The sequence below is a fragment of the Nicotiana sylvestris genome, chromosome 4, assembly GCF_000393655.2.
Source record: "Nicotiana sylvestris chromosome 4, ASM39365v2, whole genome shotgun sequence".
Classification (NCBI taxonomy): Eukaryota; Viridiplantae; Streptophyta; class Magnoliopsida; order Solanales; family Solanaceae; genus Nicotiana; species Nicotiana sylvestris.
In genome coordinates this window covers 86,551,138-86,565,340 of record NC_091060.1, presented here as the reverse complement: position 1 = coordinate 86,565,340, position 14,203 = coordinate 86,551,138, and the positions used below count along the sequence as shown (strand labels likewise).

Genomic DNA, 14,203 nt, shown 5'->3' with positions numbered 1-14,203 from the left:
CCATCAGACAATGTACCATTACCGACAACTTTAGATTTATAAAGTAGATTAATATAACTTTCTGAAAAGTTGAAGGAACAACTAAAGAGTACAAGTCTTGAAACTGAAATTAAATTTCTAGAAAAACTAGGAACATAAAAAGTCTTTTCTAATTTCAAAATGAAACCACTATTAAGAACTAAAACACATGTCCCAATAGCCTCCACATGCGACTGCATCTTATTTCCAGAATAGATGTTTCTCTTAGCTCCCACTGGCTTCCGCAGGTTTCTTAATCCATCCAAGAAATTTATAATATGGATTGTTGAACCAGAATAAATCCACCATGTTTTATGATTAACATCAGCCATATTATATTCATAAGTTACAAGAGAGATTGAATTACCTTTCTTCTCAAGCCATTTCTGAAACTTGACGCAATCCTTCTTCATGTGGCCTTTCTTTCAATAAAAAAAACACGAGGATTCTTTCTTTTCCCTTCTTTTTGGCTTGATGTTTCCTCTTTCCTTGAGTATCCATGAATGCACTTTCTCTTGTTTCCATCGACAATCGGCCATCCTCTTGAACACACATGGTCAGAAGTTCATTGATAGACCATTTATCCTTATATGTGTTATAAGAGATATTAAAGGGAGCATATTGTTGTGGAAGAGAGTTCAATATATAGTGCACAAGGAAAGTTTCAGACATTTCAACCTCAAGCGTTTTCCATTGAGCCTCTAAGTCTGGCGTTTTCATGATGTGCTCACGCACACCTCTCACACTAATGAGCTTCGTAGATGAGAATTTTATAATTAGGATGCTGACAAGTGCCTTATCTGAAGTTTCAAATTGTTCATCAATAGCCTTCAGTAATGACTTGACATTGGTATACTGTTCGACAGAACCACGAATACCAGCAGTTTTGGTCTTGATGACATGGTACTCAAGCGGTTAGACCGCTCACATTGTTCATGAAGAGCAATATCAACTAGTGTGCTAGTTTCAGTAATATGTGGTCCGCCTTTCCTAATAGCATAATCAATATTCATGCGCCCTAAATGAAGAAGAATTCTCTCCTTCCAAATCTTATAATTCTCACCATTAAGTTCGGGAATATAACAAATATCAGAAAAATTCACAGATTGCATAACTGCAAAAAATATACATACTTAACATAAATTTAAGGCAAATAAATATATATCATGATTCACCAATTGAAACCATGTAAAAATTGAATCTAGTAACATAAAAAATTGCACGTAAGCTAAATTCTTAATTCAATTAGATTCATTCCTTATGATAGAATTATCAATTTTTATTATTATAGTGGTATTCTGTCCATTGATAAAACTATCGAATTGTAATCCATAATCCATGTAGGTAATTATGAAAAAGTATTTAATATTTTATCCTAATTAATTACGCAAAATATAATAAAATTTCTTAAGTTATTATATTGTGCATAATTAATCACAAGCTTATTGTGTAAAATATTATGTGATATTTATCCCTATATTTTATTTGACTAAAAATGCTGTGGCTACTCTCTAATCAAATAAATTTTAGATCACTTAGACATTGATCCTTAATATCCTTACGTGATTCAAACATAATAAAGAATTTTACTTAATCAAGGTTGTTGTGGCTAAGTCTTAATTAAATAAAATTATGTGGATCACATGATATTAAATCTAAAGTTTATTCAACATTTATTGCTAAATACATAATGCAATAAACTTTTGTCTTATGTGCATTTTTTTAAAGAAAATTTTAAAATATTAAATAAAGTAGCCCACATAGACTCATGTCGTTTTCAAGCCTTAGAGAATCAGAAAACTAGTCCCTTCTTATAATAATGCACAGAATGATAATAACAATGTCATCTTCTACTTTCAGTAGTGTCGTTTTGATCCGGTTTGACCCGTTTTCAGACACAACTCAATCTCATGATTCCAAATACCAAAAACAACGTTTCAAATTCCAGAATGCTAGAAAAATATTTTCCTATTTAGTTCACATCCAAAGGTTTCAGAAATGCAGATCAGAAATTTCAATACCGTTTTTGAACAATTCTTTAAAATTCGAAACAACAAGGCAGAGGCATTCTACTTGCTTTGATACCAAATGTAAGAGCAGAACGCAGCGGAAATAAAAATATATATGTTGTTCTTCCATCAAGAACACAGTCAAATAAATGGGCAGAAGTTTCTTCACAACTTGGGCAGTTACAAAAATTAAAGAAGGGAATTAAAGAAGAGAGTTTTAACTAATCCAAATTAAATGGACCACCTTCTGAAAGTTCAATGTAAAAGAACATTTCCTACAGGCCCAACAGACCTTTTCCTTTCTACCTTGACCCTCACGCCAACTGGAGCACTTCTCACTAACTCTTTGACCTCAGCTATCATCGAGCTATGTTCTGCACCAGAAACGCCTTTTTAACAGTTCTTTTGGCATTGTTAAAAGGTCTTGTCACAAAAAGACACTTCCTTGTTTGTATAAATAGCTTATCATCTAAGTTAAAAGGAGGAGGATCTCTCAAAAACATCTTTCTCTTAGAGCTCGTTTGGTAGGATATTTTAAAGAAAATAATGCATGCAAGTATTACTAATGCAAGTATTACTTATTTGATAAACTTTTTTAATTTATATATTACTAATGCAAGTATTATTTATATCAGTGGAAGAAAGAATATTTGTGAATACACAAAGTTCACTATTGTAATTGATTTTAACTCTTGTCTTGTTGGCATTGCCATCACTTTTATCTTAGTTTTCTTACGGGTTATACGGATCACATTAGCGGATAAAGGGTCCTGAATCATCCACGATTCACTTACCTCTAACACTTTTTTTTATCAAAATATAGTAACTGTTAAGTGGATAACTACTTTCTCGATAAACACATGTATACCAGTACTGATTATTGTATATGTTTTGGATTTGGGTTGTAGTTGTAGATTTGAAAATTGCCCTCTCCAGTGAAGCTCAAAGTTTCATAGTTGCTCATGGCTGTCATTGTGCATTAAACTCGAGTCTAATTTGAAGTGCTTATTACATAGGTTCTTCAAGTATTAAACTACTTATGAGTTTGGCCTTTATCTTTTCCGGCGAAAAAGAATATGAAATAGCACACTACTAAGGCAAAATTACAGCACTTCATCGTGAAAAACAAAATAAAAACTACATTTTTCAATAATTATAACAAAATTATCATGGATAACATCAAAAAGTAAAAAAGTATAAATTAAGATAAAATTACTATTAGCTTCCTTCGAACAGAATCATCAGTTCATAATTCCCTTTCAATCGAGAGGAATCTCAGATAAGGATGGCAATGGGGCGGGGAAGCGGAGCGGTGCAGGTTGGGCTTAAACTCGCAAAATTTTTAACTCGTCTTGCGTCGCCGCACATAACATATTTATGCATTTTAACCTGCCCCTCTTGCCTCGCACAGACTTGCCCCGTCCTGCCCCACATAAATAATTGTTTTCCTCCTTTTTGTCAAGGTTGATGCTGCACTTCATATTTAAAGATTATGAAAGCCTGAGTATTCTTTTCAGTTAAAGATTAAAAATGACAATAGTTTCAGAGGAAAAAAAGAAATATCACTATTCTATGATTTTTCAGTAGCACTTGCGCCTTCTAATATTGTTGAGTTAAGATAATTTGATGACGTTGTCAAGAAATACTACTATATATTTAGTAGAAATATTGTGCTTGAAATAAAATATTTTGTCACGACCCGAAATTTTTACATTCGGGATCGTGATGGCGCCTAACATTTCACTTGCTAGGCAAGCCAATGTTAGAATAATATTAGCCATTTTTAATGATTTTAATTTAATTAATAACAAAGAAACAAATGCATAAATAAATTCTGAAATAAAGTGAGTAATCCATAATAATAGCGATGTCTAAATACCATCCCAGAACTGATGTCACAAGTGCACACGCCACTAGAATAATACAAATAAAGGTCTGAATAAAAATGAAGCTGTCTGAAAGAAATACACAACTATGAATAAGTGGAAGCGGACTTCAGAACTGTGAACGCCATGTAGCTATACCTCAAGTCTCCTCTGAATAGCTGAATCCGAGCAAGTCTACTCTACGCCGCTAGGATCAACTTCGGTATCTGCACAAGAAGTGCAGAGTGTAGTATGAGTACAACCGATCTCATGTACTCTATAAGTGCCGAGCCTAATATCGACAAAGTAGTGACGAGGCTAAATCAGGTCACTTACATTAACCTGTACGCAATAATAATAATAATAATAATAATAATAATAATAATAATAATAATAATAATAATAATAATAATAATAATAATAGAAAGACAGGAATAGAAATAAAATAGTTAACTCATCAACAATCGAAGCCAAACCCGGCAGTCATAATCAATTATTACTTTAATCAATTTCTCGTTGCGGCGTGCAACCCAATCCCACAATATATTCATTTTTATTTAATTCCATTGCAGTGTGCACCCCGATCCTCAATATATCTCTCAATCAATTATGTTGCGGCGTGCAACTCGCTACTCAGATATATTCATTTCAAACAATTCTGTTGGAGCGTGCAACCCGCTCCTCCAATATATTCACTTTCAATTCTGTTGCGGCGTGTAACCCTCTCCCTAAACAATATAATTTAACAATTCTTCCAAATGAAATTACTCCAATAAATGCAAAAGTTAATATGGAATTATATGGAAAATAAGCATACAATAATTATGATTTATTTAGGAAACAAGTAATGACAAGTAGCAATTAATTATGGATTTAGGAAGAAAATATACAATATAAATAATATGCTAAATGTCAAATAACAATTAAGTCACATAAATCAATTAAGCAAGTAGCAATTATAGCATGGATTCAAGGCATAATATTGAGCAAGGAATATGAGAGAAATAATTAATATAATAATTAATTCATGATTTAAAATAATTTATGATTTTCAGATAAATATGCAAATAATTAATTTGACGACGTATAGGCACTCGTCACCTTGCCTATACGTTGTACACATGGATTTCACATAACAAATAATTCAAGGGTTCTATTCGCTCAAGTCAAGGTTAACCACGATACTTACCTTGTTTCGCCATTTCAAGTGATTACTCGAGCACAGCTTTTCCTTTTGAATTAGTCTCCAAACCGATCGAACCTATCAAATTATTGGCCAACAATTTAATTGGAGCTTTATAAATTATTTACAATTCGAAAGAGACTTAATGTCACGACCCAAATCGATGGGCCACGACGGGCACCCGGTGCCTTACTCAACCGAGTACCAACGTTACGTATCTTTCTTATCGTACTATTATTGGAAAATGGGCCAAACAAGCCGTCATGGGCTAACCAGAATAAACATAAGGGAATACTCAATATAGGACGACCCAACCTGATATAAAAACTTATACATGTGGCATACGAGCCTCTAAGGCCAAAATGATCACTCATACACTGAACATAGGCCGATAAGGCCATACTATCTTTTATATACATGACATATGTCTACAAGCCTCTAAGAGTAGATCAATACCATAAAGGTCGGGAGAGGGCCCCACCGTACTAATTAATACACGTCCAAATTATAGTGATCAAATAAGCAACTCCGGAGTAAATGCAGTGCACCGACACCTTGCGTTGAGCTGATAGCTTACTTGGAAAGCTCTCAACTTGTCTATCGGGACCGGCGGGCATGAAACACAGCGACCCCAGACAAAAGGGACATCAGTACAAATAATATATTGAGTATGTAAGAAATAAAAATTAGTAAATAATAGACATGAGAGAAACATGGAGTAAAAGACTCAACATGTAACACCGCATAACCATGTGAATCATTTAATATTTATAATGTCATGTGTCGCGCCCCCTTTTCTTCCCTTTTTGACGGGAAAGTCCGGGCTTCGACATTCATGGGGGTAATAACTCTTTTCCTCTTGGAAATTGGGTATTGGAAGAGTCACCACCTAACGGATTATGGTGCGTTAGGGCACCTAAAGTGATTAACTCTAGGGTAAGGGCTCGAAGTAACCTCGAGGGGAAGGTGTTAGGCACCCCTCTTGGTCCACAACTGTAGGTCCCGGCCGAATTTATATTCACAAATTAGTCCATTATAAGTAAACAATTGAATCAAATAGGTTGCAAGTAAAGCCCGTTGGATAACTCAAGTAATAAGATAAAGATTTGGACAAGTTGTAAAATAAAGGTTTAAATAAAACAGGAATTTTAGTAAAGGAGGGGGCCTAGGTTGGTTATCTTATAGGATCACCCCACACAATGTACGGTAAACACTCCTCAATGAGGGACTACACGTGACATTAGCGCGTAGTCATCATATCCCATATCTACCCTTCCCATCTCCTTATTGGTCATGCAAAGCGAGTGTTTGGTCAGCAATCTCTATTGCGTGCTGCTACCCGTCCCGTCTTAATGGTCCTGGAGGGAGTTAGGACCTCTACCTATAGGTGGTTCTAGACGGACCCCTAAGGTTTTAAAAGGCGAAAATTCTAAGGCGGCAATCAAAAATACTTAGGACTTTCAACATATAAAAGGAGCAATTAGAGGCTCAAAATTTCCTCCTCAAATAAGCACATAAACAGCACGACTCAAGCACAATTAAGGGCTTTTATCAGACAGTGTCCTAAGGCAGGATATCTAGGTAAATATGCAGAAACAAACAACTTATTTTTAGAAACTCATGAGTAGTGACCCTAGCAGTTGCCTATGAATTTTTAAAGCCTGTTAGGATCAAAAAACATTAAGCAATAGAAATAGTTTTCAGAAATGCAGTTTTGAAAACGCCCTAAGGTCTTGCCTATACGCGGAGTACTGATTAGCATATTTGTATAGTGAAACAAAGCAGGTTTTGAAATAGATTTTCTGTAACACCTATAGGCATGATATCTAATGAGATTGAGGCAGTTTTAAAAGACTCATTTCAGGAAATATGGAATACTTAGTTAAATGTCACGACCCAAACCGATGGGCCGCGACAGGCATCCGATACCTTACTCGACTGAGTACCAATGTAACGTATCTTCCTTATTACATCATCATATACACATGACATACGGGCCTAATAGGCCAACATAATCCTTTATAAAGTCAAACATAGGCCGACAAGGCCGTACAATCTTTTACGTACACGATATATGTCTACAAGTCTCTAAGAATACATAAATGCCATAAAGGTCGGGATAGAGTCCCGTCGTACTAAACAATACACGTCTAAATCATATTAACCAAACGAGCAACTCCGAAGTAAATGGAGCGCACGAACATCTTCCGCTGAGCTGATAGCCTACTTGGAGGGCTCTTGACCTGTTTATCGGGACCTGCGGGCATGAAACGCAGTGTCCTCAGGCAAAAGGTACGTCAATACAAATAATATACCGAGTATGTAAGGCACATAAATAAATACATAAGAGACATGGAAGACATATAGAGTACATGACTCAACTTGTAAGTCTGAATAACTTTGTAACTCATAAATTACTTTTAACGTCATGCATATGTGTATGAATATCATGTCGTGCATAGGTACATGTTTCATAACATTATCAGCCTCTGAGGGCATCCCATCATATCATATCGGCCACTGTGGACAAAATCATCATCGTATACCAGCTGATCAGGTGGTGGTGCGTATATAACGCCATAACCTTTCTCATATCCCATATACATATATATACATACATATATACGCATATATAACACCATTTGAATCATATTTACATATATACGTGTATATGATGCCGTTTGAATCATATTTCAGCCACTGTGGGCAACATCATCATCATATACCAGCTGATCAGGTGGTGGTGCGTATATAACGCCGTAACCTTTTCCCATATCCCATATACATATATTTACATATATACGCGTATATAACGCCATCTGGTCATGGATCAATGTACATGAATGCAATGCATGAAAAGTACGTCAATAAAATCATTTGGAATGTCATAAGACCATTTTGCCTCTTGAGCAATATCACAAAGCAACATCTTTTCAACTTTTGTATTTTTCTGAGACCCATGAACAGATGATAAAATATTATGACACATGGAAATTAAAGAACATAGATATTTCTAATACTTCTATGAATAGAGTCACTTATGGAATTTGTGCATTTGTATGTTTCGTTCGTATCATATGAATCATGCCAAAAGAAAGAAGGAATAACCTTAACATACCTGAGATTTTGCTTCTGAAAGAATACTACTAAGCCCATCGTGCAAAGCTTTTAAGCGCATAGCTTTAGCCTCTGAAATTTGCTTTTTTGGTGCAAAGGAGGAATCGAGAGGTTCATAAAAGCTTCCAACTTACTTTTACTTACTTTAATTCTTTTTCCTCCTAAGATAGCTCTTGTATGGTTTTTTTTTTGGTTCTCAAACCATTGTCAAATAAGCTAGCTAGTATTGTTGAAAAGACAATCACGCTCTATGTGAAACCAGTAATAACTTTAGCCACTTCATTAGCATTATCGCACTCCATTTTTGAACACAATAAAGCGATATAGGAATAGTAAGAATTGTAATCGAGAAACTGGTAAAGATGGAAACACCTTACCAAGTATTTCCCTTTTTCTAGAATGGCACATGACTCATATTAAAATACTTGTCCAATTCTCTAGCCCTGCCACATGTTTTTAATGACTTAAGAGTCGTTCCTGGAAATGGGGGTGGTGCCACGTGGGGTGGGGTGCTTAATCTTGTCCCTTAACAATTAATTAACTAGGTAATGACTCGTTATCCGATAAATAACCAATTATTCGTATAATTAAGAATTATTTTAAATTACTTAAAATTCTATTTATTTTTAATATACTTTATGTATAATTTATACCTTATACTACCGTGGTCATATGGTACCTTGCATGGTACTAGTTTATAATTATTGGGTATTATCGCTCGAAATACCGATGGACCCACATTTTATCCCAAATGCCAAACTTGGACCAAAATTCGTTTCCTTTGAATTGCTTCCCCTCTCACCTTCACGAATTAACTTATTACTTGTTTGAAATAGCATAATCCTTATAATCTCCGAATAATCTTTTCCTTGGACTGATGGCAATTACCTTACGACAAATTTCACGTACAATAATACTGGGTGCAATATCGTCGTAATGTAGTACTGCGGAATATGACATTTCACTTCTGGGCTCTCATTAATTTATTTATGGCGTATTTTTATGTACGAAATATGGGGTGTAACACTAAACCAATTCAGAAGTGAACTAAGCATGGACTAAGTGGAATTACAATTTTAGGCAGAAATTCGAATATGATTTCCTATAGGCATGATATCTAACTCTTGATATTGGTTTTAAAGACTTGCAGGCATGGAAACATACATAACACTTGTTGTAACAGAATCTGTATTAAGATCTATAGGCATGACATCTATTAGTTAATTTGATTTGAAGGAATGATTATTTGGAACCTAAGGCATGGTTTCTAAACATGACCAAAATGTAAAGCCTTACAAACATGATTTCTACTTGGTAAGGCAATCGAATTTAAACATAAAGTCCTAGGAGCATGATTTCTACTGGAAAACAATCAGATTTATATATAAGGCCCTAGAAGCATGATTTCTACCCGTATTACCCCCACAAATATGCATCTTCCCATCCCTTTCACTAAATACCCCAATATTTGTTTACAAGTTATTACAGACCAATGAATGAATTACATAAGTAAATAAAAAACAAGAAGCTATTCTATAGGGAACCTCCGATTAGGCCCAGATTTCCAAAACCTCCAATGGCCTCAAATGCCTCAATTGCATAGACAATAACAGAGTCTAGGTGCATCAAAATTCCCTAAGGATCTCAAGGATCCCGGGTAGTGCTTACACCTAGACTTGGTAACCAAGAATTGAACAAGTGCAGTGTGGAAGGCCCAGCCTCAGTATGCCAGAGTTCATAGGGTTCTCAAAAGGATCCCAAGGCAGTACACATACTGGAGGGGACAGAACTTATTGACTAAGAGTAGAGTGAAAAGTGATAGACACAAGTTGAAAGTTTTAGTGAAAACTGTAGTAAAACAAAGGACTGTTTGAAAGTAATTTAGTAAAGCAATAGAGACTGTTTGAAAAGAGACTGAAGAGATGAACAGAAGTCCAAACACTTTAGGACAGGTTTGTACATAGCCAATTCATAGAACCAAGTGAATTCAGTAGTCACACATAAGGGTCAAGGGGTTTGGGATACATAGAACACTTGACTGCAAACACATAACCCAGCAAAGGTCTAGGACTGGTTTAGACATTCTCAGAAACAGCCGACCTTGGCATAGTCATAAAATCAGTCATGAAGAACACAACCACATAGAGGGGTGACATGGATTTGGGGATTCATGGAACATATGATGGTAACTACATAACAAGAAGAGATAACTGGTAAGACATGCTCAGAAACACACATAAGGGGAAATATATTGATCTCGAGGAAGGGGAAGAAATGATAACATGTTAATAATGTAACCATCAACTACAAGTTTCACAACAAAATCACAAATAGAAACAAACTAGAAATAAAATGAACTGAAGCAATAAGAAAATCATAATGTTGTTGGAACTTTGAATTGAAACTAGAACATACCAGTAAAGAGGATAGTAAGCAGGGTGAAAGAACAAGAGAACACAATGGAGACTTGGCTTGGAGCCGGCTAACTTAAAGCAGTAGCAAATAGCACAAAAGAGAGGTAGAAAGTTTGAGTGTGAGAGATAGTTTTTTGAACCAAGAGTTCGTGTGTTGTGCTAATGAAAGACTAGGGTCTTTATAGTTTGAAAACATGTAGTAATTAAGGGTAGAAATCAAAGTCCATTAGTAATTAAGGAACTCAGAATCAATCAGTCAGGAAATTAAGTTAAGTACTCCCTTTAATTGAGGAGTTAACTTCAAACGGTCATAGACATATGACAAGTAAGGAAGGAAATCATATAAGGCTGAACATGGTAAATAAGGAAGTATTTTCTGCATAGTACAAGTACACAATAGGTAATAGAGGTCAGGTTCAGCAAATTTCAATCAAGGAAAGTCTTAAGAAATCAATTAATAGCATAATTGACCATAGAATAAGGTCTGAAAGCATTCTACAAGGTAAAAACATCAGCAGAAATAACACGCAGAATAAGTGAAAAATCAATCACAAAGATTTAAGGATGCAAGAATAGGAGGTAGCATTGATTTAGCACCATTCTATAAGAACAAGCACATTGCAGGCAAAATCAGAACCCTAAGAAGTCGAGTAGGACAAGAATCACATATAAAACTAGGAATTCATGTAGAGCATAGTCTGAATTAGTAAGCTAACATGGTACAGGTAGGAGAAGTGAAGAATCAGAAACACTGGTGAACCAAGTAAGTCAAAATCACACAATAGGCAAGGATAACCACAATTAAGAACCATAACAAGCAAACATAGGGCAAAAAATCACAGAATCATAGAAACATACGGATTTACTGAACACGTTATCAAACAGAACCCAGAAACCCAAGATTGGAACTAAGAAATTAGGGTTTTCAACATAGGCGAGTTGAAAAGGGAGTAAAAACATAGAATCAGTCAAGATATGCAAAGGATAGAAGTTAAAACATGAAGAATTGATTTAAACAAAGTGTAGAAGAAGTTCCGAAAAACCCTAATTTTAAAAGAAAATAAAATAACTTGAAATCGATGATTTTTGCAAAAGAGGTTCGAGAACAGTGCAAAATATAGAAGGAATAGACTCGAATCGTTTAAAAATAGCACAGATCTAAGAGATGCAAACGAAAATTAGGGCTTCAAAGGAAACCCAAATAGAAATAAAGAACATGTTCAGAACTTCAAAGATCGTAACAAATATAGCAGGATTTCACTTGGAATCATACTGAAATATCCAAGAACAGACCAGATAGCAAAACCTAGATGCAAGTCGGTGTGACCCATGGCCCTTGAAGGTCTCAGAGAAGATGAGCATGGCAAAGGAAGAGCCATTGGAGGCTTGGGCTTGAAGGGTGGTCACCGGAGAAGACCGGAGAAGGGAGGTGGTTAAAAGAGGCTAGGGTTAGGTTGAGAGAAGAGAGGAGATGAGAGGATTTGAGGGCGGCAGAATTTTGGAAATGAGATAGGGTTAGGGGTTGTAGGAATTAAAAAAGGTAAGAATTGATATGGGTCGTTGATCTGGGAGATTAACGACCAAGATTTAATGAATTCCGGGTCGGGTAGATGTGTATAGGGTCTGGGTCGGGTAATTGGGTATGAAATTGGGCTGGGGTTGGGTCCGATTTAGGCTACAATTGAAAGCTAAATCTGGCTATTATTTAAATAGCCAATATTTCCTATTTAATTTATAATAATTTATAATAATTAATAAAAAACTTCTAAAAATATAATTTTATGTACCAAAATAATGTAAAATATATATTTATTATTTTAAAAATATAGGGACCAATTGCTCTTTGGTGGCGGTAACTCCTAAATAGCTTTGACTTTAGATGGATCAAGCTCGATCCCTCGGCGACTGACAATGAATCCCAATAACTTTCCTATGGGAACCCCGAATGCACACTTTGCGGGGTTCAATTTCAAATTGTACCTCCTTACCCTGTTGAAGAACTTTCTCAAGTTTTCTATGTGATCTGCGGCTCTCTTGGATTTGATAATGACATCGTCCATATACACCTCTATTTCTTTGTGTATCATATCATGGAAGATGGTTTTCATGGCTCTCATATAAGTGGACCCAACATTCTTAAATCGAATGGCATCATCTTGTAACAATATACACCCCACGGTGTAATAAAACTTGTCTTCTCTGCATCTTCTTCATCCATCCAAATCTGGTGATAACCCGCGAAGCAATCTACAAAGGCTTGGAGTTCATGCTTGGCACAATTATCGATCAGGATGTGTATATTTGGCAATGGAAAATCATCTTTGGGACCTGCTCTGTTTAAGTCCCGATAGTCAACATATACTTTAACCTTCCCGTCCTTCTTCAGAACTGGCATAATGTTGGCTAACCAGGTTGGATATTCAACCACCCTGAGAACTTTGGCTTTGATCTGCTTGGTAACTTCCTCCTTGATTTTCAAACTCATGTTTGGTTTGAATTTTCTGAGTTTCTGCTTGACTGGCGGACACATGGGATTAGTAGGCAACTTGTGAGCCACTATGGAAGTGCTCAAACCGGTCATGTCATCATATGACCATGCGAAGATGTCCTCATATTCTTTTAGGAATCAAATGTACTCTTCCTTCTCTATTGGTGACAAGTGAATGTTGATGCGGGTCTCCTTGACGGTCTCGACATCTCCCAAATTTACTGCTTCGGTCTCCTCCAGATTGGACTTAGGCTTATTCTCAAAATTTTCAACCTCCCTGACAATTTCCTCGGGTATCTCATCTTCTTCCTCTAAGTCACTATTCTCATGTTGCGTTGCCTCATTACATGTCGCAGTCACCGGTTCATCAGGAAATGTAATAATAGTGTTGTGGAAAGAAAAAGTGTAAAGATAGTAGTGAATAATAAATAGCAAATGCATTTGATTAAAACTTGAGAAATTGTTCAGCAAAGCACGGCTCGATGAATCGAGCATTTATTTTGAAACAAGTAAAGATCAAAACAAAACTACAGGAAATTTTAAATGCCTAAAACGGCTATAGAGGTAAATCCTGTTAAGCTACCCAGGGACTAGGCGGGCTCGGGATGGTATGTCGGTCCAGTTTTGAGAACAACTCCCTTTGCCACAGTCTGAATAGTGAGGCCTTCTTCCTCCTCCTCCTCAATTATGGCACTGCAGTCCATGCCCTCATCTTCCAAGAACAAATTTTTCAACCCAGCTAGTGCTTCTTCCTCTGCAGTTCCCCATATTGTGTTAGCCTGGTAGAAAGCTTGTTCCAAATATGGCACAGGCTGCTCAAGAGGGTAATACGGTCCAAACATTAGAGGTGACCAATTCCTATACTCTTGCCATGTGTACTGGTATCCGAGCCCAAAAGTGGTACCATGATTTTTTAGTTGTATTGGTTTGGTGATGCCTTGGAGGTTCTTTCCCAAACCTTTGTCAGATTCATATCCGGACCATGCTAGTATGCTTTCTATTTTGTTACTCCACCACTTATCCTTCTCGACGGCATTGCCATTTAATGTGATGTATTGCTTGGAGGAGGAGGAGGTGGAGGGCCTATAGATCTGGTGTGATATGATGAT

General features: G+C 36.1%; 1 protein-coding gene across 1 annotated transcript; it reads right to left on the bottom strand.

Moving 5' to 3' along the window:
• Positions 1 to 393: 393 nt before the first annotated feature.
• On the bottom strand, positions 394 to 5,094 carry LOC138889805 (uncharacterized). The gene is made up of 3 exons (XM_070173141.1): positions 5,082 to 5,094; positions 897 to 1,132; positions 394 to 846 (listed from the first exon to the last, which is right to left on the bottom strand). The coding sequence occupies exons 1-3, from the start codon at positions 5,092 to 5,094 to the stop codon at positions 394 to 396; spliced, it is 702 nt and encodes a 233-aa protein (XP_070029242.1).
• Positions 5,095 to 14,203: the final 9,109 nt, after the last annotated feature.